The following is a 24,957-nucleotide window of genomic DNA, read 5'->3' on the forward strand; positions in this document are numbered from 1 at the left end:
CTTTATTAATGATTTATTTAAAGAGAAACTACCAGCACAAATAAAAAGAATTTATAGAATTTGGAATTGTTTATAAATTAGAATTCAGTGGATTTTCAATGCACGCATTTCACATATTGTTAAGTAGAGGAAATTACCCTCCGTTGCTCGGCCAAAATTAATAATGTGTTCTGAAATGCAATCGAATTTACTTTTTCTTTTTTTTTTGTTTGATGTTATTCATTGAAACATTTACCAACACTTTCCTCCCAATTTAAAGCTCGAACTCTTGCTGCTCACGGTCGTAGGAAGCTTTTGCAAGGATTTCAGCTCGCTAACTTTCGCGGTCTAGGCTGTGCTTTGATCAACACTCCGTCAATCAGTCAGCCAGTCTCCTATATTTAGATTGAAGCAGCAGTGTTGTAAAACGAAGGTGAATTCTTCTTTTGCTTACAGCCTCGTGATAACAGTGACTACAAACCAGTCACTCAGTCTAGATGAGTGCAAAAAGAAACTTTCCCTAAGGTCACGAGCTTTAAAGAAGCAAAGGATTTTACTTAGCTTTCCAACACTGCTACGGTTTGTTAGCAAGTGTTAAGCCGCAACTAGATAAACGGTTCACGAAATGTCAACTTATTTAGCGAGTTTTGTAAATATCATAAGGAAGTTTCTTTTAGTTTGGTAAAAGTTTAAATATCCTATTTGCGATAAGTTTTTAATTTTAAGAAGAGGATCAAGGACTCAGGGTTATATTGAAGAAATATGTTGGCTCATTAATTCGTAAATCAGTTCATACGTTCATAACTGGTTCATTTAAGGAAACAGCTCAGAAACCCAGATCAAGAGTATTGATTCCATTTAACAAACTTGTTTCTAACTTGACAGATATATCTCATGACAAAACTTGGGTTCACAGCCCCGCACAAATTTTTCAGTTTGAGGAACCAGTTTGGAGCTTGAGCAGATTCACGAACTAGTTCGCAATTCGTGAACATAATTCTGTAGAGGATGGAATGTTTTTATAAAATCAAATTTATGGATGAAATTGAAATTTTCCAGTTGCAATGTCAAAGGATTTTGTAAGTGTAAAGATTTTAGCCAAAATCCCAAATATGATGCAAGCCATAATGAACTTTTATCTGGCAATCTGAACATATTGCTAATTGAGGCACGTCGAGGCTGTGTTGTGAAATGTTGCAAATGTGTGCGCTCAACTGAATGGGGAATGTGCCACATGAGTTGCCAAAGTTGAGGATTCATTAATAACTATAATGGCATCGTTGCAGTCAGTCTTAGAGAGAGAGCGAGAGAGAGAGAGAGCGAGAGAAAGTGAGAGAGAGTGAGAGAGGTAGAGCGTGTGTGGGGCGATTTCCACAATAAACAACCGCAGGCAACTTCCACAACAAGTGCTGCAAACGACGACGATAATGATGATGATGATGATGCTGATGATGATGATGATGATGAATATACAACTAAGTATTTTGCAGCTAATTAAGTCAAGTAGCTCAGAAATGTCAACTCCATGAGTATGTTTGGAAGGGAGCAACTGGAAGCCTAGACAATTGTGAGAGTTGGGGCTCTGCTGTGGCATTTTTGCACACGTCGCCAATGAAATAACAGGCAAACATCCATTTGACTTCATATTTAATATAGTTGACTGCATTTGCAATAACAACAACAACAACAACAATGAACTTTACGCATAGACTATACACTTTATGTCAACTAATTAGCATAGTCCCCAGAGCTCTTAACTAAGCGGTTACCAGCTTTATTAGCCATAATTATTAGTTCAATTACTTAAGTAATTAAGTAATTATTAACTCTGAACACCTAAACATGCGAATCATAAGCTACAATAAGGTTAAGCTTTAAAATAAAAGTAAATAATGAATAATTTATATTCATTTTTAATGGAAATCATGATATCAATTCAATAATTATTGGCAATTAATATGATGGCTAAAATGCAAGAATTAAGAAGGTGAGGCCGAAAGAGGTTCATAAATTATAAATACTAAAAATACCTTAATTTTTAATATATTTTATAATTTCAATAAAACTGTTATTATATTTTTATATTGAATGTTATTTATTATTATTATTATTTATATAAAGTGTACGTAAACTAAAAATAAAAAATACTAAGAGTTTAACTGTGTTAAATGCATTTTATCGAGCCTGCACTGTAGTCGAAATCAAAATCAATTTTAACTTTGCATTTATGAGAGATTCAAAAAAATAGCTTCATTCATATTGCATTCACCTTAGCCAATATATACCGTAGCATAAATTGAAATTTGAACACAACTGTTAATTACATTACTTTTAATTTAAGTACCATTTATCGAGCATCTGCTGTAGATTAAAATGAAGCAAAGTGCATTTCTCATAGGCTGCACTTTATAATAAATGATTAAATTAATAATATAGATACAATAAATAAAATATAATTGAATAAATATAAGAGTTCGACAGCAGCAGCTTTGAATGAAAATTGAGTTGTCTTTATCGAGTGCCTACTGTGGCAGCAAATGCTGCTTACTCGCAACGTGTTGCAGGATGCATGATGTAGCTATAAGTTTTATTCCTGGCAAGGATATTACTTTGGGGCAACAAAATGCAAATGCAACGAGAGTTTATCTATGCACGTGTGTCCCTATGTGTGTGTGTGTGTGTGTGGAGAGGTGGTGGGGAAGGGGTGTTGTTGGGGGGTGTGTGAGTTGTGTGTTGCCAACTGAAATGACAAATGACTTTTGCTTTTGCTTTTGCTGTTGTTGCTCGAAGTTAAGTTAAACCAACAAGAAAGTTAAACACTGACAATGAGATTTATGAGAATGAACACACACACACACACACACACACACACACACACACACACACACACACACACGGCACACACGTACACACACACACACACACAGTTGTCCTGCCTGGCTGCACGTATGTTGATGTGCATTAAAGCATGACTAACCTAATTCAATTGTGCTGCAGGATATGCGCCAACGTCCTGTACGTATCTCTCTCTCTCTCTCTGTGTGTGTGCGTGTGTGTGTGTGTGAGCCTCGTTTAAATAATAGCTAGACCCATTGTGGTTATGTGCTCCTGGCCATGCCCGCAACTGTCCACCAAGGCCTTGTCACATTAACCCTGAATGTCCTGGCAAATGTCTTGGCAAATGTCCCTGTCATCCCATCCCATCCCATCCATATATATATATATATATATAGACCGGTGGGCGTTACCCGGCTTTGTCCGCACCAATTTTTCTACAAGTTTTTTTTACCTTTTGCCCGTTTGAGAGTAACCTAAATTTGTTGAGATTTTCAAAATAACTTCCGCCTGCTGGGCTGGATTTTTTCAGCTAAAAGTCCTGCTCAAAACGCGAGGGAATTATACTCAATTAAGCTCGCAGTTCGTAGTTAACTTTAAGCATTTCAAAAGTCTGTGAGAACTCAAGTGATTCCGATGACTTCGTCATGAACAGGTTAAGCCATCCTCAGGATAAATTCTACTTCCAAAATCCAAGCAATATGTATATGTATACATAAATGCAAATATATAAATATCAGGCCCGACCCTCGTAAGATTTTAACTTGAAAAGTGACCAGTCCCTAGCAAATGAAAATACTATATATGTATATATACTATATACATATTATATATAATATATATACTATATGCTTTATATGATACGTATAAATAACTTTTCCAAAACCCAACCGATTTTTTCTAAGTCTTAAGTCTTAAAACTATATTTTGTATATTTTATGTCAAAATGAACACCTAAATAAAAAAGATTCAGATTCTGGCCTTTTCTCTTTGGATTAGTCAGCCAGGACTAGCAAACTCGGCATTGCCGGCATTTGCCTATGAATTTCCTCTAATATGCAATAGCATCCTCTTATATAAGTAGAAGCGTGCTTCCCATACAATTCCAAGTTACTCGGGATCTATTTGAGTATAAGTAAGCAATTTTTTTATGTGGTTGAGCGGGCTTCTCTTTGCCAGCTAAATTATTTAACGAAATGATAATTAAATTTTTGTAACAAATATATGCAGCAGAGCATCTGTGAAAGCGCTTCAATTTCTTTTGCCTTTAATCTAAGCAACGTCTGTTTTATGGGATTTTGCATTCGACACACGGTCAATCATATGTATATAAGTATATTAATATAATTCGATATACATATATATATATAAATTTTTTTTCTTTGAAGGCAATTCCCAATGGCAAGCAAATAATAGACTTCATTTAACCGAAACGCTGCACAATATCTTTTCGGGCTGTTGTGTGGGTGGCCTTCGGGTGGTTTATCGATGGCAATATTACGCTGTAATATTGCATTATATGATCGATTCATTCCCAGTACAATTTTAACTGCCATTTTTCGTTAGCTACCCCTCCTGCTGCTGCTGCTGCGAGGCTGTTTTATTTTCTGATTTCTCAAAACAGCAGCAGCAATAACAGCAAAAGCTTTTCAGATGCCCTTACCAAAGGGTATTTGCACTTTGTATAATATATTGATGTCATATAAGATTTATTATTCGAATTTAGTTATGGCTTTAGAATGAAATATTTATGCTTTGCCTGGGTTTTGGATTTTAGGCTGGGTTACAAGCCGGTTCGACTCGAGGCTCTAATCGATGCCTTGTTTTTGATTTCAAATTTCATTCAATTATATGACATTTGCTTAATATCTGTTACTTTTTAATATTTTTGTGTAGGCAACTTAAATATTTTCAAATATCATCACGAAGATTGTTTTTGTGGCCACATCAAGAGCAAAGGGTATTTCAGCTGCGCCTGTCTGCGCAATTCTATTATTATTATTAATATTATTATTATAGTGTTGTTGTATTTTTGGGCTATCCTTTTCGCATCCTCGGCGAGTTTACAACATCCGCTACTCAGTTGTGGGCCATTGGCGTTTGATGTCCTTTGGGTGCATTTGCCTCGAACTTTTCGCAGTGCCCAGTTGCTTATTTCGTTTTTCAGTTTTTGCTTTTTCGCCTTTTCTTCTTTTTTCTTTTCATTTTCCTTTTTGTATTTTTTACCACTTTATCTAGTTGTGAAATCTGTATGCAGAAAATATTTGCCATTTTAGCTGGAAAACTTTTGCCCAAGTGAAAATGATAAACATCTTTTGTGAAATTCTCTGATTTTCCTTTTATGCTACAGCTCAAGCAGCTGACACAGTTACGCCCCCCCCCCCCCCTTCCTCCCGCACCACCTTGCCAACCCTCATGTCACGCCCCGCAACTACCCAAGTTTTGGCCACAACTGTTCGTCTATTTCTGTGGCTTGCTCGGCTGCTGCTCCCCTGCTGCTTTGGTCCTTTTTGGTCCATTGGCCGCTCCATCAATGTTTGGTGTGAAATGTAACAGCCACTTATTGTGATTGTCATGGTGTGCGTGTGTGTGTGCGTGTGTGTGTGTGTGTGTGTGTGTGTGTGCGGCAGAGAGTCTCTGGAATATAGGGCATTGCCAGGCATATCAGATAACACTGCGGCTGTCAGGCACCGCCTACAATCGCTATGTCAAAATTTTAAAAGAAAATGTGTTTCTGTTGCTGCTGCTACTTCGCTTTGTATAGCCCCGGCACAGGGTATTATAATTATGTCATTCGATATATGCATATATATTCCTGATCAGCGGAGTCGATGAAGCTATGCCTGTCTGTCTGTCTGTGTGCCTGTTCTTTATGCAGCCTAGTCTCTTAGTTGAGACACATTCCATAGGTTCGTCTTTTTATTGCAGGCTTTACATTATATATACTTAGTTATGGATCCCATCGGATCCTCATATCCTCTTCGACGTCGAGCTCCTCTATCTCATAGCTTTATTGGGAAAACCGGTCAAAAAATGTGTATTTGCATGGGTAAGAAATATGGGCAATATACAATGAGCCGCCTGCCTTTCCCGTTATTCTAATCCTGGTCTTCTTTTTGCCCTGAGAATCGCGTAGAAATCCAATAATAAGAGTTCTAATTACTTATCAATTTAATGGTTATTAAAAATTATTAATATTGATGACGCAGCGGGAAGAAGATCCACGTGTTGTAATTAATACAAATTCACAGGGTACTTTGTAGTCGGGCATTTTCATCAAATTGATTTTGACGTTGTTTTTATGGTCTTTTTAGTGTGTCCTGTAATTCATGAAGCTCCTTTCTTCGATTGCAACAGCATTTACACAGCCCTACACCTACACACACACACACACACACACACACACACACACATGCGCTGTATTTATCAATCAAATTGAAATCTATTTGTTGCTTTGTTATCGCTACCTCTCACTGTCTTATTTTATGTATCTTCTTCTGCCCCCTCCCCTTTCTCCTACTCATAATTGAAAAAAGGCGACACTTGTTAAGTGGCAGGAAGGGGAGGGGAAGGGTAACAGCTACCACATGTGACGACTCTTTGGTATTCTTTAGGTTATTCTCAACAGCTTTACACAGCATGTCCCATGCAAGAATGAAGGCAATATATCCTAGCCTATAAGACGAAAAAACCGAACTCTATCTAGAATGCATAGAAGGGGACATCTCAGAATCCATAAAGTATATATATATTCTAGATCAGCATCAATAGACTATTTCAGGTTTTTGAATTGAAAACTTTTTTGCTAAGCAAGATATTTGAAACAAACTCGACATTTTTAAGTGAAAGTATGCTGCCAAGTCTGTACAAGATCACACTACTATATATATTTTATAGATCTATGGGAAGAATCGCTCAAAATATGAGTTTGTGTATGGCGAAATGATCTGCTTTCCCTGATGAGCTCAGCGTTTCACGCGTTTCATTAATCTCGCATAGCTGCAAAACCGTGAGGCAAATGTCTTTCAAGCGTATCAGATATTCGTACTTTCTAGCTAGTTTTTTGTTCCACTGTTCAAATTTAACAAAGGCTTTCATTTTCTTGAAGCTGAATAATATGGGATTATTTGAAAAACCTGACAATGATTACATTTATCGCTGAAGTATATTTGTGTAAGAGTATATAAATAAGGGAAGTTCTATTTAAATCGGACTTTTCTTTTTAATCTATCTTAGGTGTATATACATCTTCTCGTCAGTTAGTTAATTGAGGTAAATATATAAAGTATATAGTATACACTTATATATATACATATATATTGGATAGTATCCTGTTCTATATCCATCCCACATAAAATGTAAACATATTTGTAAAATCTTTACCACAATCGGGCAACTATTTATACATGTCCCCGGCCGATAATCGTTCATTCGACAATTCTCTCGAGAATATGTGTTTGCCTTTATTGATTCACGGAACAATATTTATCATATTTAATGTTTATGCATAATAAATTTCTATATTATTAATTTCTGTGCGCTATTTGTCCCGTTGGCCGACACTTTCAACTATTTATTATGCGTGCAGCTTGTTTTTGGTTTGACTTTTCAATTAAATTATGATATTCACATATTTGTATAAAAAAAAGGAATCCTATTGGAATTCAAAGCATTTTGGCATGCGATTTATTGGGCGTACATCGCAGGACAAATAAAAGTGAGCTACAAATAAAATTTGACTTGTAAAAATGCGAAAAATAATATTAAAAGAATTATAAAAAAAAAATAATATATATATGTTTATACATATAAATATTAATGAATAAAATGCATACTAAAACATATGAAAGTGCTCAATCGGGAGTGCTCGACGAGCAGATACCCTGAGACCAGCGACAAGTCAAGTCTAGTTTCTCTCTTTCTGCAGCTGATGTGATTCTTCTTCTTCTTCCCTTAGTCCTTGATTGCGGTAAATGCACTCTTTGTAAACTTCGGCGCTTATAGTCCGATCGTAATAACATGTTGAGGGCCCAAGGCAATGCCTTTTAAATGGGTCTTTCTCCAATTTCGGAAGACATGTAGAAAGCAAAATAAGAAGTGAAGTGTTCTAAATGTCCAAAAATTGGGTTTCGGCTGATGCTGATCAAGAATATATACATATAGTACAATTTATGGGCTCAAAGATGCTTCCTTGTGCCTGTTACAATATATATATATATATATAATAGAAGGTTGAGGGTATTACCTATTCGGGCAGTCCTGTGCTTTTACCTGCTATTAATAAGCCATTAACTAACTATTTACCCTAAACAGACTTCGTAATATAAGTATTTTTTGTCGCTGCTAATATATGTTTTTTATTTATTTTAGATATTTATTTGTGCGCTGCTTTATTTGATTTGCTGTTACTGCCTACCTGTCGCCCATACCTGACAGGTGCGGTAGATTTTCCTGCTTGGTCAGCGGCAGGGCTTTCATTTGATTTTCCAAGCTGGCGCTTTCAGTTTTCATTTCTTTGTCAAACACGTTACGCAAATATTGGCACAGCTCCCACAGCGACGGCCAAGCAAACATTTGACGCTGTTACCGTTGACGTTGGCGTTGACGTTGCCATTGCCATTGCCATAACCATTACCGTTATATGCCCTGCATGTGTGCATGTGTGCGTGTGTTGTGTATAGACACATAGATACAGCTATTGCTGTAGCTGTGCACCGTTACGGCCGCAAAGCCAACGCGAACGTCAGAGCTAACGGGCCGCAGTTCCGTTCCGTTTCCCGCCTGTTCCATTCCGTTTCGTAACGCCACCCCGCCACCCCGCCACCCCGCTGTGTTCACTTCCGGCTACTGCTTGGTCGGCCTATCTAAGGTAACCAGCTGCCTATCTAAAATGGGGCGTATCTTGTTTAGATAAGCTCGCACACACACACACACACACACACACACACTCAATTCTAATAGACTATCCCATATGCCAATAGTTCAGCATATACGTGTGTAGGCTATGGACCTCATCTTAGACTGAAAACTTAAATTTACTTCGTTTAATTCTTTAATTCTGTTGCGATATTTCTATATCGCAGTCGATTAACATACTTTTAATTGAGGAAATACGTCTGCATACATATATGGATCTCTCTCTTTCTCTCTCTCTCTCGCTCTCTTGATGGATAAATATCAATTTTTAATTGTGATTCTTAAGACCTAGCAGTCAATTATCTCTCTTTCAACTATATCCTAAACATTTCGTTGATATACTTAAGAACTACCAATATGTCTGTCTATGTATATGGATCTCTCTGCTTCTATCTCCCTCTCACTCTCTCTTGAACGATCTATACTATACTAATGCATTTCTTTGATATATTTAAGAGCTAAAAATATTCCTCTCCATATGCATCCTTTTGTCTCTCCTTTCTCTCTCTCTTGATCGATAAATATCGATGTATGGCTTTGATATTAACATCCTTGGTGTATGAACTCTGCGAGATCAAAAATTTGCATATCAATCGAATAAGAAACACAATGAACTTTTCCGTGTGACGCAGCTGCTGCCTGAAAACGTATGAATATCCTGTCAAGGCAACTTGTTACTGGGTACAGGCTATCATAAACCTTCTAGAGCATTCTAGAAGCTGGCAATTCGTAGTGGAACTTTCTATTATAATATTATTTGATTTTTTACATGAGCTGAAGCTCTGCAAATGCTAATCAGCTGTTTTATATGAGCCACCCCCACCTGCCGACACCTCAATGGACCACCCCCGAAACACCCCAATCCGCTCCCTAAGCCCCGCCCCAAGCCCTTGCCACACCCAATCCCACATTTGTGGCATTTCGGTGCAGACAAATCGCAGAGATATACCGAATACATCACATACCCTGCCTATAGTCTGGTAACAGGTGCGCCTCGTCAATCGCTGCGTTTGGCCCATCAGACCCTCCCCGGCATATTTATGGAGTGCGCCGAAAACTTTGCTCGCACTTATTTGCCGCAACGTGGTTTTTCAGCACGTTCCACGTGCTCAATGGACGGCTGCGATCCCCCGTGTTCGCATTTCAACGTATTTTTTTTTTGTCAATTTCCGCTCCTCTATCCGCCTGCCCTCTTGACCGTCTGCTGCTTGATTCCACACATGCTCGCACACTCGCACACTGGTACCCACACACACATAAACATACTCGCCCACACACACTGGCTCGCACACTCACACTCAAAACATGCTGTACATAAATTATTCCAGCGCTCCAAATTAAGCGTACGTCATCGCCTTTTGATGGGCGAGGGTCGAACTGGTAAACAATTCAGGCATTACTCGTTCATTCGACGCATAGAGCTGCATTTCTTCTCGTCGGCTTTTCATTTATACCCTTTACTCGCCACACAAAAGAATATGTTCTCCTTTATTTGGTTTTCGGATACAAAGATTTAGATACCATCAATTTTAGAATTGAGCGGAAATCAATCGAACGATTTGGATTCGATTTGAATCTATCTCAAGACTTATGAATCCATGAAAGCAGTAAGAAATTCATAATATCATATATCATAATGTAATTTAACAGTATAAATTATTATTGAGATATCAAGAAATGCTCTATCTAATAATGAATAATGATAAAATCTCTATTTAATAAGGAATAATGAAAATTGAATAACGAAATATAAATGATGAATGATGGTTACTGATGAGCAATGAATAATGACTAATGACTAATGAATGAAGAATACTGACTGATGAATAATGAATAATTAATGATGATTAATAAATGATGAATAATGAACAATTAATGATGAATGATAACTAATGAATGATGAATAATGAATAATGAATTATGAATACCGAACAATTAATATAGAGTATTGAACACTTTATCTAAATATAATCGCATTTTGTATAGTATATTCGAAGGTGGGGTATCTCTGTGGTGCAGGGTAACTACCAGTCAGTCAGTCTAAGTCTGCAGCATTTCAATCGCACTTTAGCATACACGGCCTTACAACAATTCATTTTTTTTGGTGTGCTTTCTCTCTTTACTTTATTCTTCTCTCCTTGTTTTTTATGCTGTGTCGTCGTGTTGGGCGGCCGTTGGCCATTGATTTTACATGTTGTGAATAAATAATGAATGGTCATGATGTGGTAAATTGAATATGGCGTGAAATTAGCTTAAGTAAATGGAATTAAGTGGATTTAACAGGCGGCTGAGTGCTTTGGAGCGTCCAGTTCACCGAGTGCTCGCTTCGAGGCCAAATTGAACTGCAATTGGCCCCAAGTTCAAGTTCAAATAAAGCCAAAGAGAGAAAATTCCCATTCGAAGGAAAGTGGGCTTTAAACACATCGAGCACTTGGCCCCTAATCCAGTTTGACAGCAGCAGGCAGAAGAGAAGACAGAGAGAGATAGACACGAATCTCGTGTGTCACTTGTCGTGTCGTGTCATGAACTTTGACTCCAATTCCGACCCCGACTCCAAGCTTGGCGAATCGCATCGCATTAACCTTCAACATTTTCATTTTCATTTTGAATATTTTCTGCGACAGGCATTCAATTCGTGTCGCCCCCTTTAGCTACTCAGAATTTGTTCCTCTTCCCTTTGAGCCACATTTGATTTGTCACGGCCCAAACAACAGACTGTCTGCGTCTACTCTCTGACTTACAAGACCCCTCCTTTCTCCAATGTCTGCTGGTGGCATTCAACAAAGCAAACAGACGGACGCAGAACTTAGGGTACGGGGGGAAATAAACGAGAGAGAGTTGGATGAACGTAGGCATCATATGTATGGATACCTTGCTTTTGATCTAATATACCCTGTACTTAGCAGTTCCTTAAGCTAAAATAAGTTTGCTACATGGCTTAAAATAGGAAAAAATTGCATTAGTTGTAAGCGATGTAGACATCAGTATGCCTTTAATAAGAAATACTCTTCATTTCGATAGATTGTGTCTAGCAATAATTTCAAAACATCATCCATATATTCATATATAACGATTTAAATTGTACTTACCTTTATCTATCTATTCAGTTTCTTAACTTCCTTAACTCTTTTCACATTCCTTATTTTTCAGCGTTGCATGTATTTGCATTCCGTAGCTATTTGTTGTCTTTCCGCTTTGCATTCTATTCGTAAACGTTTTCTGCCTGCAGCGCTGCTTCGCTATAAAAATAATTCCATTTATTAGTTATTTCTATGTTTTATTATATTAATATATTCAATTAAATGCAATGGATAATTTTAAATATTTTAAGAGACTATTGTGACCGCCAACTAAGGGTATATATTTTTTCCAATTGTACTTGATTTATAACTCTCGATTCTCTCTCTATAGTTAAATTATTGTTAAAAACAAATAACTGTAATCTGTTTACAAGACAAATTAAATTAAGCTCGAGATACGTAGGGTATTAAAATGTCGTATGACAGCAAAATGTCTTCCTTGTTAGCTTTTCACGTTTGCCTGGCAACGGGCGTAACTTCGTTCGGTTACGGTCTCTTTTGGGTAAGGGTTTACGGGGTTCAGGGGCCAGGATCTCTGTCTCAGTCGGTTGCGGAGGCGTGGTCGGGGGGCGTAGCTGAAGCTGAGTCGCAAAGCTGAAATGACATTCACTGACACTGAGCACTCGTCGCTTGGGAGTCTTGCAATAAAAATAAAACGTTTTTCAAATAAGCGCTTGGGGACCTGCCTGTGTGTGTGTGTGTGTGTTTAGGTCGATTCCGCATTCTGACTATAAACGTTTCATGGGCTCATGCTAAGCGTTTTGTCCATTGGACAGGAAAACAAGCACACACACGAAAGTATTGTGACAGATTCGATCAAAATTAATCGAAATCAATTGTCATCGATAGGCTGTCTTCTGATCAACTCTCAGGTCTTATAAGCAGGGCAAATTAAGCGTGAGGTAGTATTTTCCTACGTTCCCCTCAAAAATATAAAACAAAGGTTTTTTTTTTTTTATAGAAAAACTCTTTGACTTTGGCATATACTCACTTGAGTATGCCAAATATTAGCGCTCGAAATTTTAAGGTATGAATTTGCCAAACAGTGTATAGGACGAAGCGAACCAATGTGAGTTTTTGTCTGAGATTGAATAGAAGGAAGCGAAAATGTTTTTAAAGGCAGCTGGATACAGGGTATCTGCTAGTCGGTCCTCTTGAAAACATCCGTTTTGTTTGAACCTCTTTTTTCTGGACTCGTAATGCTGCAGAAGGTTCAGTTCACTGTTAAAAATACCTTGACTTAGTTCTAGGGTATATTTATTCGTTTATTTTTTGTCCCGCCTAGCTTACGAAGAGCTTGTTGCATGTGGCATGTGGCATGTGACATGCGGCTGGTGGCATGCGGCTTAGTCAGCCAGACACTCAAGGCACTTCTGCCTGCCCCATGCCATTTTTTCTTCTGCGGACTTCTCATGGCCACCTCAAAATGCTAATTTCGAAAACAATTCCCACAGTTTTCATAATTTCCACAATTTTCGCAATTTTGAGAAAATTTGCACTTTATGCGAGAGTTGTGTGTCGACAAACGCGCGACTCGAAACTCGTTGCTATGCATGCGCTTTTCCGCTTTTAACAAGTTTCCTTTGCTAATTTGTCAAACACTTTGCATAATTTGGTGCGGCAAGCCAAGCAAAATGACACCCCCTAGCCAAACTACCTCCCCCTCCCACCCATAAGCCCATCACCTGGCACGCAGCTGACACCTGCCGCCGCCGTCCCAAGAAGTGCGTGACGCCTTTAATGATAAAATGACAACAGCAGACGCTTCTCGACTGGTTCTCGGCTTGAGTTCGAATTCAGTTTCATATTGCGACGTCCAACGACTGTGTTTGCCAATTACGTATAATACCCTGTAAACATGCATGCAAAGTACAAAAAATTTAGAAATCTTAGAAACTTAAGTCCGGTGCTTGAAGTGAAAGTCAGAGCTTATTTCTTAAGGACTTTCCCTTTCTCTCCCTCGCTCTCTCAATGCTTTGCTGGTTGTTCGATTACTACGATAACGATCGGGCGAACAATCGATTGTAAAATAAACAAGGCAAAAGTGCCCCAAAGGACAGACGGGCAGACGCTATATTTGGATGCATTTCGATTGTGCTTCGCCCCGAAGTCGCTTGCCGATGCGCGGACGATATATAACGGAAAATCAAAATTAAAACAAAATCGTGTCCGTTTTTATTTTTGTTTTTTATAAATTCGCGGACCTCACTTCAGCTAAACAAATATTTGTAATAAGAAAAGGTCGCCAAAAACCAGCATTAAATAATTACAAAAATAGAAAGTAACGCGCCACGGCTTCTCGCGAAAGTAGGCCTTGCTTTTTCTTCTTCTCGAATCATAAATTTACGTTGTCATGCACATTTATTTTGTTATTAAATTAAACAAGTGCCAACTTAACCGACCCACACCCCTTGCACACACGCACATACGCACACTCGCCAACTCGCATACATTAATTTGCCCAGTTGCTCGCTTTTTGGGAACTCACAAAGTTTTCGTCTTGAATTTTTCAAGCGCGTTTCGCACTTGAATACAAAGTTGCCAACCTGCCAGACACAAGCTGCTGAGAAAAGGGGTAATTGTGGCGAAGAGGGGAAGCGGTGGGGTGGGGGGATGTCTAAAAGGGATTGCAAGGGTGTGTGTGTATGTTTGTGTGTGCGAGCGTCCCTTTGGCGTTATTAAGCAATTTACAAGATACTTAAACAAGAATTATGTGCAACATTTTCCAACAAAATGATTCGAGCTGAATTTTAAAATCAACAAAACTGACTTCTGACAACTTTTATCTGCCCCCGCCCCTTCCGTGTGTGTGTGTGTGTGTGTGTGTGTGTGTGTGTGCGGGAAATACCTCTGCATTTGGTAAATTAAAAATAAATGCCGTTTATTGCACGCTTTGGCCGCAATTGGCCTCAGGCTTGCGCTACGCGGCGTATGCGTAATGTGTATGCTGCGGCATTCCCTTTACAACTTTATATTTCTTTACTTTACTTTTGTTGCACGGAATGCGATAAAAATCTGTGGAAACAGACATTAAAGGGAATTTTTAAGAGATGAAAAACCAAAGCTGAAGCTCTGAGATGATGCATCAGATTTTCACTTAATCGATATTTATCGATTTTAAGGCAACCAGACCAAAAGGCGGTTCACATAGTTATCGATCTGCTATATGCATAATTATTGATTTACAGATAGCTACAAAATGTTAATCGCTAGCTATCGATTCGTAATTGAACATTTAAAATAATAACAGTTCCCGATAAATTCTTATCGATCGGTATCGATAAAATCCGATAAATAATATTCGCAACTGCCTTATATATCGATAAATGTATCTGATAAGTTCTGCTGAATATTATGGATCATTTATAGGGATTCTAATTAGACCAGAAAAAAACACTACAATAACTAGGGATTTTTTTTATAAACACTTATATATATTTTAATGTATGCATAATCATCGATTAATAAATATATATAGATTTTTATATACCCAATCGGGTGAATTAATCGATTTTAATTAACCAAAAAAAATAACCTAAGAGAAGGTTAACGATTGCCTTATTCAGACAATGCCTCATTTACAGCGCTTTATAACCGAGCACAAGGTTTCTGCTAGTCGAAACAGTTCTCAGATTTTAATTTCCTCACTTTCGCAATTCATTGTCAAAGTGTTGCAGGCGCACGGCAACAATGTAAGCTCTTTTCGAGTGGCTTCACATTGTTTTTTCCCTTTTAAGACAGTCATGAAAAACCATTAAATGACAATAGTCAGACACGTGTACTATGTGCAGCACTTGACAGCACACAGTGCATAAGTTGAGCCTTTATGAACTGTGCGATAAAACTGACTTTGACAGAGGCATAAAAAATATGCCACTTTCGGCTGCATAATCAAAGTGCGGTACAATTGGTAGAGGAAGAGCATGCAAATCGTTGGCATATGTATTTTTTGTATTTTTTTAATGAAAGCTGACATTGCGTCTGGCTCAATTGTAATTTTTTTTTATACATGCTTCTCTTTCTTTGATAACATTTTGTAAACAGGATTTAAGCCCAGGCTTTCTGAATATTTGTTAAATGCGTTAAAAAATACCGCCAAGGCGCATTTATCCCTATTTATACACATGTTTATATAAAATATAATACATATAATAATGAGATACGCATTCTAGATACTCATTAATACTCATTTCAGACATTGATTATTCTAGATTTCTTTTTGTTAGCATAAGAAAAAATATTTTAATACTCAATTTGAAAACTCTTTAATATATTATATATTTAATATATTATATATATATATATATATATTTAAATTCATGCTAAGTATTTGTGATACTCATTCCCATATTCATTTACACTCTTTTTTACTTATTCTGAGTACTCAATAATATTCATTCTAGATGTTCATTAATATGCATATTATATGCTCAAAGATACGCGTGTATATACCAATAATTCTCAGTAAATAATGCTCATTCGAAACACTCATTGCTATGGTATTCATTATTACTCATTAGATATTTATGATTGCCACTCTTGATTCTCAAATTTACTAATGCTTCTTAATACGCAATTCAGACACTCAATAATACGTATTATAGGCATGCATTTAGAGTATTCGTCAAGACTCTTTTGAAATACGTATTTAATATAATTACATGCTTATATATTACTCACTTATATTCTACCTGCTTATAATAATTAATACTCATACTAAGCATACCAAGTACTCATTAGTACTCGTATAAGATACTCATTTTTACGCATACAAAAAAAAGTATTGGGATTTAAGATTTAAAAAAGTTGTATGTATATTGATTTGATATTTCTAAGCATCACATATAGATAAAAACTGTCCCGAATTTGTAAAATCAAGGAATATTTCAACGAAAACCAATGCATTTTTCTGTAAGAAATAGTTTTCTTTTATATTTTTTTACTGTTTTCCCAGATCTTTCTCTAGGAAACATATATTGCGCATACGTCATGTTGTCTGTCAGCTTAAAGCTGCGCCGCGACAACCACCGTCGACCCGCAGCCCGTTTGGCTTACAGTGCAAACACACAGTGCTTTGATAGAATGCAGTAAAATGTGCAAATTGAATTTTCTGTCAATTTGGTTGGCTCCGACTCAGACAGGGGCGTGGCAAGGTGCACACTAAAAGGGTACCAAAAATAGCAGAGCAGCAGAAAGTCAAACACACGGCTGGCAGGCAGAGCAGCGGGTCATAACTCACATGAAATCTGTAAGGACACACGCATCCTGCGGCTCATCCTGAGCGGCATTAACCCGAAATGAACTCGACGCGGCCCCCAGCTCTTTATCCCATCTAGCTGGAGGCCGTGCCGCTGCCCGAGCTTAAAGTCTGCACAAATCACGCGAAACATCTTTCGCCAGCTGGATAAACATTATGCTCAACCCAGACCAGCACGTTGCCTGGAGTTGGGGGCGTGGCTGCGCTTGACATGTTTGCTTATGCATAAAACGATGCCCGTGGTGGCGCTCCACTGTGCAGCACTTAAGGAGGAGACTGCCAAGACGCAGCCACCGAGTTATCAACGCGCGAGCAGGCAATCCCAGTCTCCAAGGTCTCCCGCCAACTCATTGCCTCCGCGGAGCCAGCGGGTAACCGCCTGTAGCCAGTTTATTACATGTCGCTTTATTGTTTGCCTTTCAATTTTTATTTTAGTTTTACTCGATTCTTGTTTTTGTTGCCAGCCCCAAAAGCAGAGCATCGCGAAGGCGACGCATAGACAACCAAAATAAACTGAGATGAAATCCGTTAAGATTTACGTAATAGTCGCAGGTTTTTCTTAAATAATCGACATAACTGCCTTAGTTTGGTTGTAGTTTTATCTATATGACAAGCTAAGTCTATCGATAACCATATCGCTGGTCATATTGCTCAATAAACCTTGAAAGTAATGCTGATATATAGCTCTTAACTCTTAGCTCATAAGAAATAAAATAATTACTGCAACAATGCAACATAAGAAATACCGATAGCAATATGCTGATTACCAATAATAATTCTTTTATGCAAGTCTGTTATTTATTCTAATTACTTTTCCAGGTTAACTTTGTTCCTTACTTTCGTGCCACTCTTTAGATCGAGCTCCATGGTCGCACTTTCTTTCCCCACAGATAAAAGCTTGTATGTTTTTAAAATGGTATAAATTAAACGTCGCCTATGTAAAACCTATTATCATCATCATCAACATTATTATTATTATCGTTATCATCGGTGTGATCATCAGTGTTATCATTGTCTTAAATGCTAAGCCAGCAGATATCAATAAACATTATTCGTCAATTCGATTTGAGAGCGTCGCGACTTTGCGACGCCAAAGTGCAAAATAAACACACAACGAAATGCTGCAAAAACAGAGAACTAAAATCAAAATAAAATAAAAAAAAGCTACCAGAACAAGGAGAATGCCAACAACAAAAATACAAAAAGCAAACGTGCCAGTTGCACTGGACACAGACATTTAATGTCCATCCATGTGGCACAGTGGCTCAAAAAGTTATACACACAATATTTGACTCGATCTAGTGCTAATTGAATATAAATTGTGCTTTATAAAAAATTTCAATTTTCAATATGCCTCAAATATATAAAGAGTTTCCTTCGATTTTAAAAGTTCAGTTAATTTTTTTAAGCTTTATTATTATTCTTAACATTTTTGCAACTCCCTTGAAAGCTCTTTGATTTATTATAGTAAAATAAAATATTTCTCGCTAGTAAGACTCTCTCTTACTCTCACCATTAAGACTATCTCTCTCTCTCAAAGCACTTCCAAGATTTATTATAATAAAATAAAATACTTCTCGTGGGTAAGACGCGCTCACCCTCTCTCTCTCTCTCTCTCTCTCTCTCTCTCTCTCTCTCTCTCTCTCTCTCTCTCTCTCTCTCTTTGTTACTTTCACGCTCCCTTCCTCTCTCTTTTTCTCTCGATCTGTATCTATCTCTAGAATTAACTTCTCTTTAAATATAATGTCAAATTGTGTTCTACAATTCCGATACATTTCGCATTGTGTATGAAATTTCTCGTATAACTCTTTTTTATGCCTTTCTTTTAATATATTTAAAATAAAAAGAAATAATTTTAAGTGTATATTCAGCCATTAGAGCTCGCATTCTGCACTATTTCCCAGCAGCCTTGGCCCAGTGTCCATTTGCTGTTGCATCGTAGATCAAAGTGACGGACCTTACACCCACCCCACTTCATCCCGGCCCGCCCACCATCACCTGCTTTGGCAGTCAGTCGTCAAGTGCGGCACTTGTGTGCGTAGCCCGTAATGAAAAAATGCGACGTGTGTGTGTGTTGAATGCGGGTGGTTTGCTGCCGGTGCAGCAGTACCTGGAGTACCAGTTACTCGGTACTCAGTACTCAGTACTCAGTACTCAGCACTCGGTACTCGTTACTCCCACCGCTTGCAGCTGGTTACTGAAGCGCCTCAGTTTGAAGAGTATTTGCCGGCAGCTACTCGTTTATTTTATTCTTTTCGTTCCACACTTGTTTTTTGTTCTTGCAACAATTTAATTTTCAATTTCAATTACTAAGCCAGCGCTGGTCTGGTCATCGGGCATTAATATACTTATATGCCATATGCAGAGAGTGTTTATATTGGAGAGCAGGAGTCGAGGGTTAGAGTGGTTGACCAATTGATGCGTTGCTTTTGCGATTTCTAAGCTTTGTTTTAACTGCATATTTATTTAACAGGTGCTCGCACAATTGTCATTCACCTATCATTGACCGCACATATCAATCAACTCATTCAATTAAGCTTGGAGCAAAGTGCTTCAAATTCCCGTTTAAGTGTGGTTATTTTAGATTAGACAAGTGATTGTTTGTAGGGTATCTTATAGTACGGCAAACACTGCGAATTCTGAATTATTTGTTCTAAGAGATCGGGCAAACTTCTTTTTACACCTACTAAACCATTTTCTGCTTTTTTTATTCAATTTATTTTCATTTTGTTTATTAAAATTTTACTTTTTCTCCATTTCCACCCATTTTCCACTCTTAGCGTTTTTCGAAATCTCTCATTAAAATGTTGTCATTTTAGATTAGACAAGTAGTTGTTTTCTATAGGGTATCTTCTAGTACAGCAATCAGTTCTAACTCTCTTTTACACCTACAAAACCATTTTCTGCTGTTTTCATAAATTTTTTTGTTATTTTGCTCATTACAATTTTACTTTTCCTTCATTTTCACCCATTTTCCACTTTGAACATTTCTCGAAATCTATGCTTAAAGGCAATTCGTCTTCCACTCATTTTCCACTCCTTTTCCACAGTTGTGGCTGGAATTATCGGCGTTATTTGATTTTCTATTTTTGCATAAGCATTTTTTAATTTAACGCTCCGGTTGCTGGCACGTCATTTTTTCAAACCCCTTTTAAAATAAAACGCAGCCAAAGCGAAGAAGCAGCATTGAGCCTCTGCCACGCACTTGAATTGTGCACGTTTCATTGTGAATGTGCAGACGGCAATGCGAGGCATTTCCCGCACAGACAATAGCAAAACCTTCAAGCTCCACCCTCCACTAAGTCGTGCATGTATGCGTGTGTGTGTGTGTGTGTGTGTGGCATTCGACCAAGATTGATGGGAATTTAAATTGAGCATTTCGTTATAAATATGCGCGCGTTTTACTGCGTTTTGCGGCAAGCCCCGCCACTGCAGCTGACTAACACGAACCCTTTGTACCCTCGTTCCTCCTCTCCAAACTACGGCCCTATTTCTATCCGGAGCAAGCCCAAAAAACAACATGCATGTGTGCATGTGTGCATGTGTGTGTGTGTGTGTATCGCACTTTTCTCGACTATCGAGCCAAGTCGTCATTCGGTCTGCGCCTATGAACTTTTGAGACCCCCCTCACCCCTTATACTATTCTGTATTGCTTCAGTTAGTTAGTTATATGTATACCCTGTACACGAGGGATATATAAAAAATATAAGACACATTTATCAAAAAAGACTTAAGACTCTGGTTACAGGGGCTTAAACATCTTCAAACTTATCTTTTGTCCAGGTAGTGCAAATTCTTAGCCACAAAAAATGCCAAATTGGACGTATTACAATGTATACAAAATGCATAAAGGCAATTGCAGGGTAGCTAAGGCTTATAAAGAAGACAACAAGTATATATGTATATAGTATAATAGAAACCAACATAGATAAAGAGAAGGGGATTACATTACAAAACATCTTTAAAAACAAGGAAACTTACGGGGTATAGTGAGTATATCATTACAAGGAAAAAGTTGTGTAGAATCGCACATTTGCTCTGTTGAATATGTTACAGGGTAACGCATAGTCGCAATATTCATTTAATAGACCAAACATGTTTTTATAGGGTATGCTGTAGTCGTGCACTTTACTGCGCAATTTTACTTTACAGATATTTCGCACATAACGCAATAAGCTATTGCAATACATTTTAGAGGGTATCTTAAAGTCGTACTCTCGCGTCTTTCCTAGCTTTACAGTTTATGCATTGACACCAAAATCCTGCAGCATGAAGCACATGATTCCAATGCACGAGATGCATTCCGTCGGCTCGTACTCCAAAAATGTTGCTCTTCGTCTTTCCATAACCCTTTCCTCCCCGCCCCGCCCCTACGACCTTGTTAACCTCCTTACAGCCACAGAAATAATGTGCGTTGAGGCAACGGCGCTGACATTTGTCCTATTGCTGACATTGCTCTTTCATGTCGCACTCACACACACACACACACTCGCACACGCACACACTCATGTACACTCAAGTGTGTAAGTCGAGACAGTTTTATGGACACACACACACACGCACACACGTGCACTTGTTGGGCATACAACCCTTTGTTAAATAATCCCAAAACTAAACATAATTAAAAACAAATGCAGCAACGGCGACTGCAAACTGACACGGAAAATGGGATAAATAAATAGATAGTTAAGAGAATCGACCAAGCCAAAAGTGAAAGGTTCAAATAGCTGCCAAAAATAAACAAAACTTTGTTTATAACATTTCAAGACAGCAAAATAACCAAAGGCTGCAATCCAAACTGAATGTGGAATTTGAAATTTTATTTTGCAGTGAAAATACTTTTATTTAATTTAATTGCATAAGAAAATTAATTTAATCATTTCAAAAGGAAAGAAAATCAAAGGAAGCTGCGAACCGACACAAAAGCTGCCTGCTGCAAAACTGCGCGCTGGTTACGAAGCGCTGCGCTTTTTGGGTTTATTGAAATATCGAAATTAATCGATATTTCAAAATCGAAATTTGTCCCTGGCTATGTTTAGGGGCAAATATCCTGTAATAAAGCATAAATCAACTGCGGAGCATACTAACTTACAGGGTATCTAAATCACATACTATATTTTGCAAAGGTTTTCAGGACTTTGAAGCAGACTAAATTGAAAATATATTTAGTAGGTTTGTCTTAGTTACCCTGTAATCGAGCTCAAAGGCTAAGCAAGCGAAACAAGGCAAAACAAAGCATAACATACTAATTTACAGGGTATCGAAATCATTTACAATAATTTGCAAAAGTTTACAGCACTTTGAAGCATACTACATTTTAAATAGTTAGCTAAGCGTGTCCGACTAGGAGATACCCTGCCCCTAAAAGCAGCTACAAACTGGCGTTAACAACTCTCTCAATCTTACACACACACACACATACACACTCACACACAGTTTCTTTATTCTCATCGCTTTGGTGTTTATTGTCCGATCTATATGGATTTTTCAAATAATAAGGATGGGATACAAAAGTGTGCATACATATATATATATATGCATATTTCTTTTGGAAATTTGCGGTAATTGAGAGAAAGCAAGGTCAAGAATCGAAATTTATCGATCTTTTGGAACAGGTTCGATTTTATCTACTTAAATTTACCTTATTAAAAATATGTCTTGATTAATATTGGTATTGAAGGGTACGATGTAAGATGTTCTCTCTATCTCTCTATCTCTCTCTCTTAAGATATCTTCATCAAACCTCTCACGCCGCAAACCTTAAAGAAAATGACTCGGAGAGTATTTCAGAGTTACCTTAGTTGTTTTCTTTTTTTTTTGTTTATTTATTTGATTGTCTCTGTACTTGTTGTTTTTAGGCCAATCAAAAATTGAATGCAACAAGTCATAAAACTGAAGTTCGGGCGCATTTAACTCACAATTGATAAATATTTTGATAAATTTGCAAAGCAGGCTAAAAGTGCATTCGGATTTATTATAAATATTTATCATGTAAGCACATTCAGGCGAGAGCTTGGCGCCCAGCCTGATATCCAACAAAAACAAACAATAAAAATAATAATAATAAACAAAATAAAAATAAAAACGAAAGACTTGAAGCCCGAGGGACTTGAATTTGGATTTGGACTAACAACTTGGAGTTGCGCTTGGACAGACCAACCGATCATTCGCCAAATCCGGCGAGCGAGAGAGACAGGAGGAGTAGGAGGCGGGGCTGCTCGAATTGTTCAGCTCGAGCCGAAGTTCTGCTGAACCGAGAACCGCAACAGATTGACAGTTGCGGCAAATCGGCGCAGCGAGCAAGTTGTCGGCCCCTCGAATTGTGTGTGGATCATGTCGGGCAGCATGGATTACAAATGGCGCAAACGCATGTGCCACAAGTGGCAGGAGGAGATGCGACAGCAGCAGCAGCAGCAGCAGCAGCAGCAGCAGCGGCAGGACGAGGAGCAGGAACAGCTGCTCGAACAGATGCCACCCCCACCTCCGCCGCCCACACCTGCACTGCCGCTGCCCCTTCCGCTGCCGCTGCCCTTGCAGCTGGCGAATGCATTGGGCAATCGCAGCTTCAGCAACTTTGTGGAGGATCCGAGCAATCTGCACAAGCTGTTCCTGACGCGCCGCACTTTGCAGCTCCTATCGCAACGTCCGGACTTTCAGCGTCTCGTCAAGGCGTGCTTTGTGCGCGTCCGTTTCGCTGGCGGCCATCGTGTCGCCCAGATTCAGGGCTTTGGCAAATGGCGACCCAGCACGGAGCCGACGTTGATACTGCGCATCGATAACAATCCGCGCGTCTTTGCACTGGAACAGCTGGCCAATAGCTACTATGAGCGCGCCGAGCTGCTCGAATGGGAGTACATGTGGCAAGCATACAACTTCGAGCTGCCCACCAAGCGCATTGTCGACCAGAAATACAAGGCCCTCACGGATGCCAAGCTGCAGTCGCAGTCGCCGACGCAGTCGCAGTTGCGGCTGCCCCTGGCTGTCGGGGTGCACAAGCCGGCCAAGCTAAAGGGCTGCCAGCTGGGCGACTATCAGCCGCTTTATGTCCCGGTGAAGCGACAGAAGGAGTTGCCACATGTTGCAGCAGCAGGTGCAGGTGCACCCGGAACACCGCCCGCTCAGACCTCCGCCGCCGCACGCGGCAAGTATCTGGTGGAGCCCATGGAATGCTATAGACGCTATCTGCCCAAGACACCGCCATGTAAGTACATAAGCTGCAGTTCCTGCCCCCGCTTTCAATATAGACCTCAATCCCAACAGCTGCCGGCGGCGGCGGACATCAGCTGAAGCCTGCCCTGGAGCTGCCCAAACAGACGACTGTCGGCTGCGCCAAAAAGAAAATCTCGCTTGATGAATATCGCGAACGTTTGATCAAGAAACAGCAGTAAAATCCAAAGAAAAAGGAAGTTAGCATAAAAAATCTCCATACAACTTCCACTGCCCAATTTTCACCAAAAGCCGCATTATTTTTTTTTGGGCCCTTTGCCCAATTTGTAGGCACACTAGGCTTATATTACTTTCTATGCATTTAAATTATTTATTATTATTATTATTATTATTGTTGTTATTTAATTATGATTAATTTAGCTTAACTAAGACCAGCCCCTGAAGCCCAGCTTTGCACATATTATATATTATTCACCTTGAAAAAACACAATTTTTGGGCTTACTTTTTTTCCTTATTTAATTAATTATACAAAACCCAAATAAATCAAACCTAAAGGCTTCGACTATACAGTAGGTAGATGTAGATCTATATATATATATATATATATATATATGTTAATGATATTTTAATTATACTCAACTACAGGAGCCCAGCTCTTTATATATATATATATACATAGTACATAAGATCTTCGGAAATATAATTTTTGAATTTTCTTTCGT

The 24,957-nt window shown here is 38.5% G+C and overlaps 1 protein-coding gene across 1 annotated transcript in view; it reads left to right on the forward strand.

The window, feature by feature from the left end:
- LOC6634701 (basic-leucine zipper transcription factor A) overlaps window positions 1-24,813 on the forward strand; it is a 32,219-nt gene extending 7,406 nt beyond the window's left edge. The window contains exons 2-3 of the mRNA XM_032440549.2: window positions 22,926-24,268; window positions 24,328-24,813. Coding sequence (XP_032296440.1) covers window positions 23,401-24,268; window positions 24,328-24,455 — 996 coding nt within the window. The 5' untranslated portion in view covers window positions 22,926-23,400 and the 3' untranslated portion in view covers window positions 24,456-24,813. The remainder of the gene's footprint in view (window positions 1-22,925; window positions 24,269-24,327) is intronic.
- The last annotated feature ends 144 nt before the right edge of the window (window positions 24,814-24,957 follow it).

This window comes from Drosophila virilis, chromosome X, assembly GCF_030788295.1.
Source record: "Drosophila virilis strain 15010-1051.87 chromosome X, Dvir_AGI_RSII-ME, whole genome shotgun sequence".
Lineage (NCBI taxonomy): Eukaryota > Metazoa > Arthropoda > Insecta > Diptera > Drosophilidae > Drosophila > Drosophila virilis.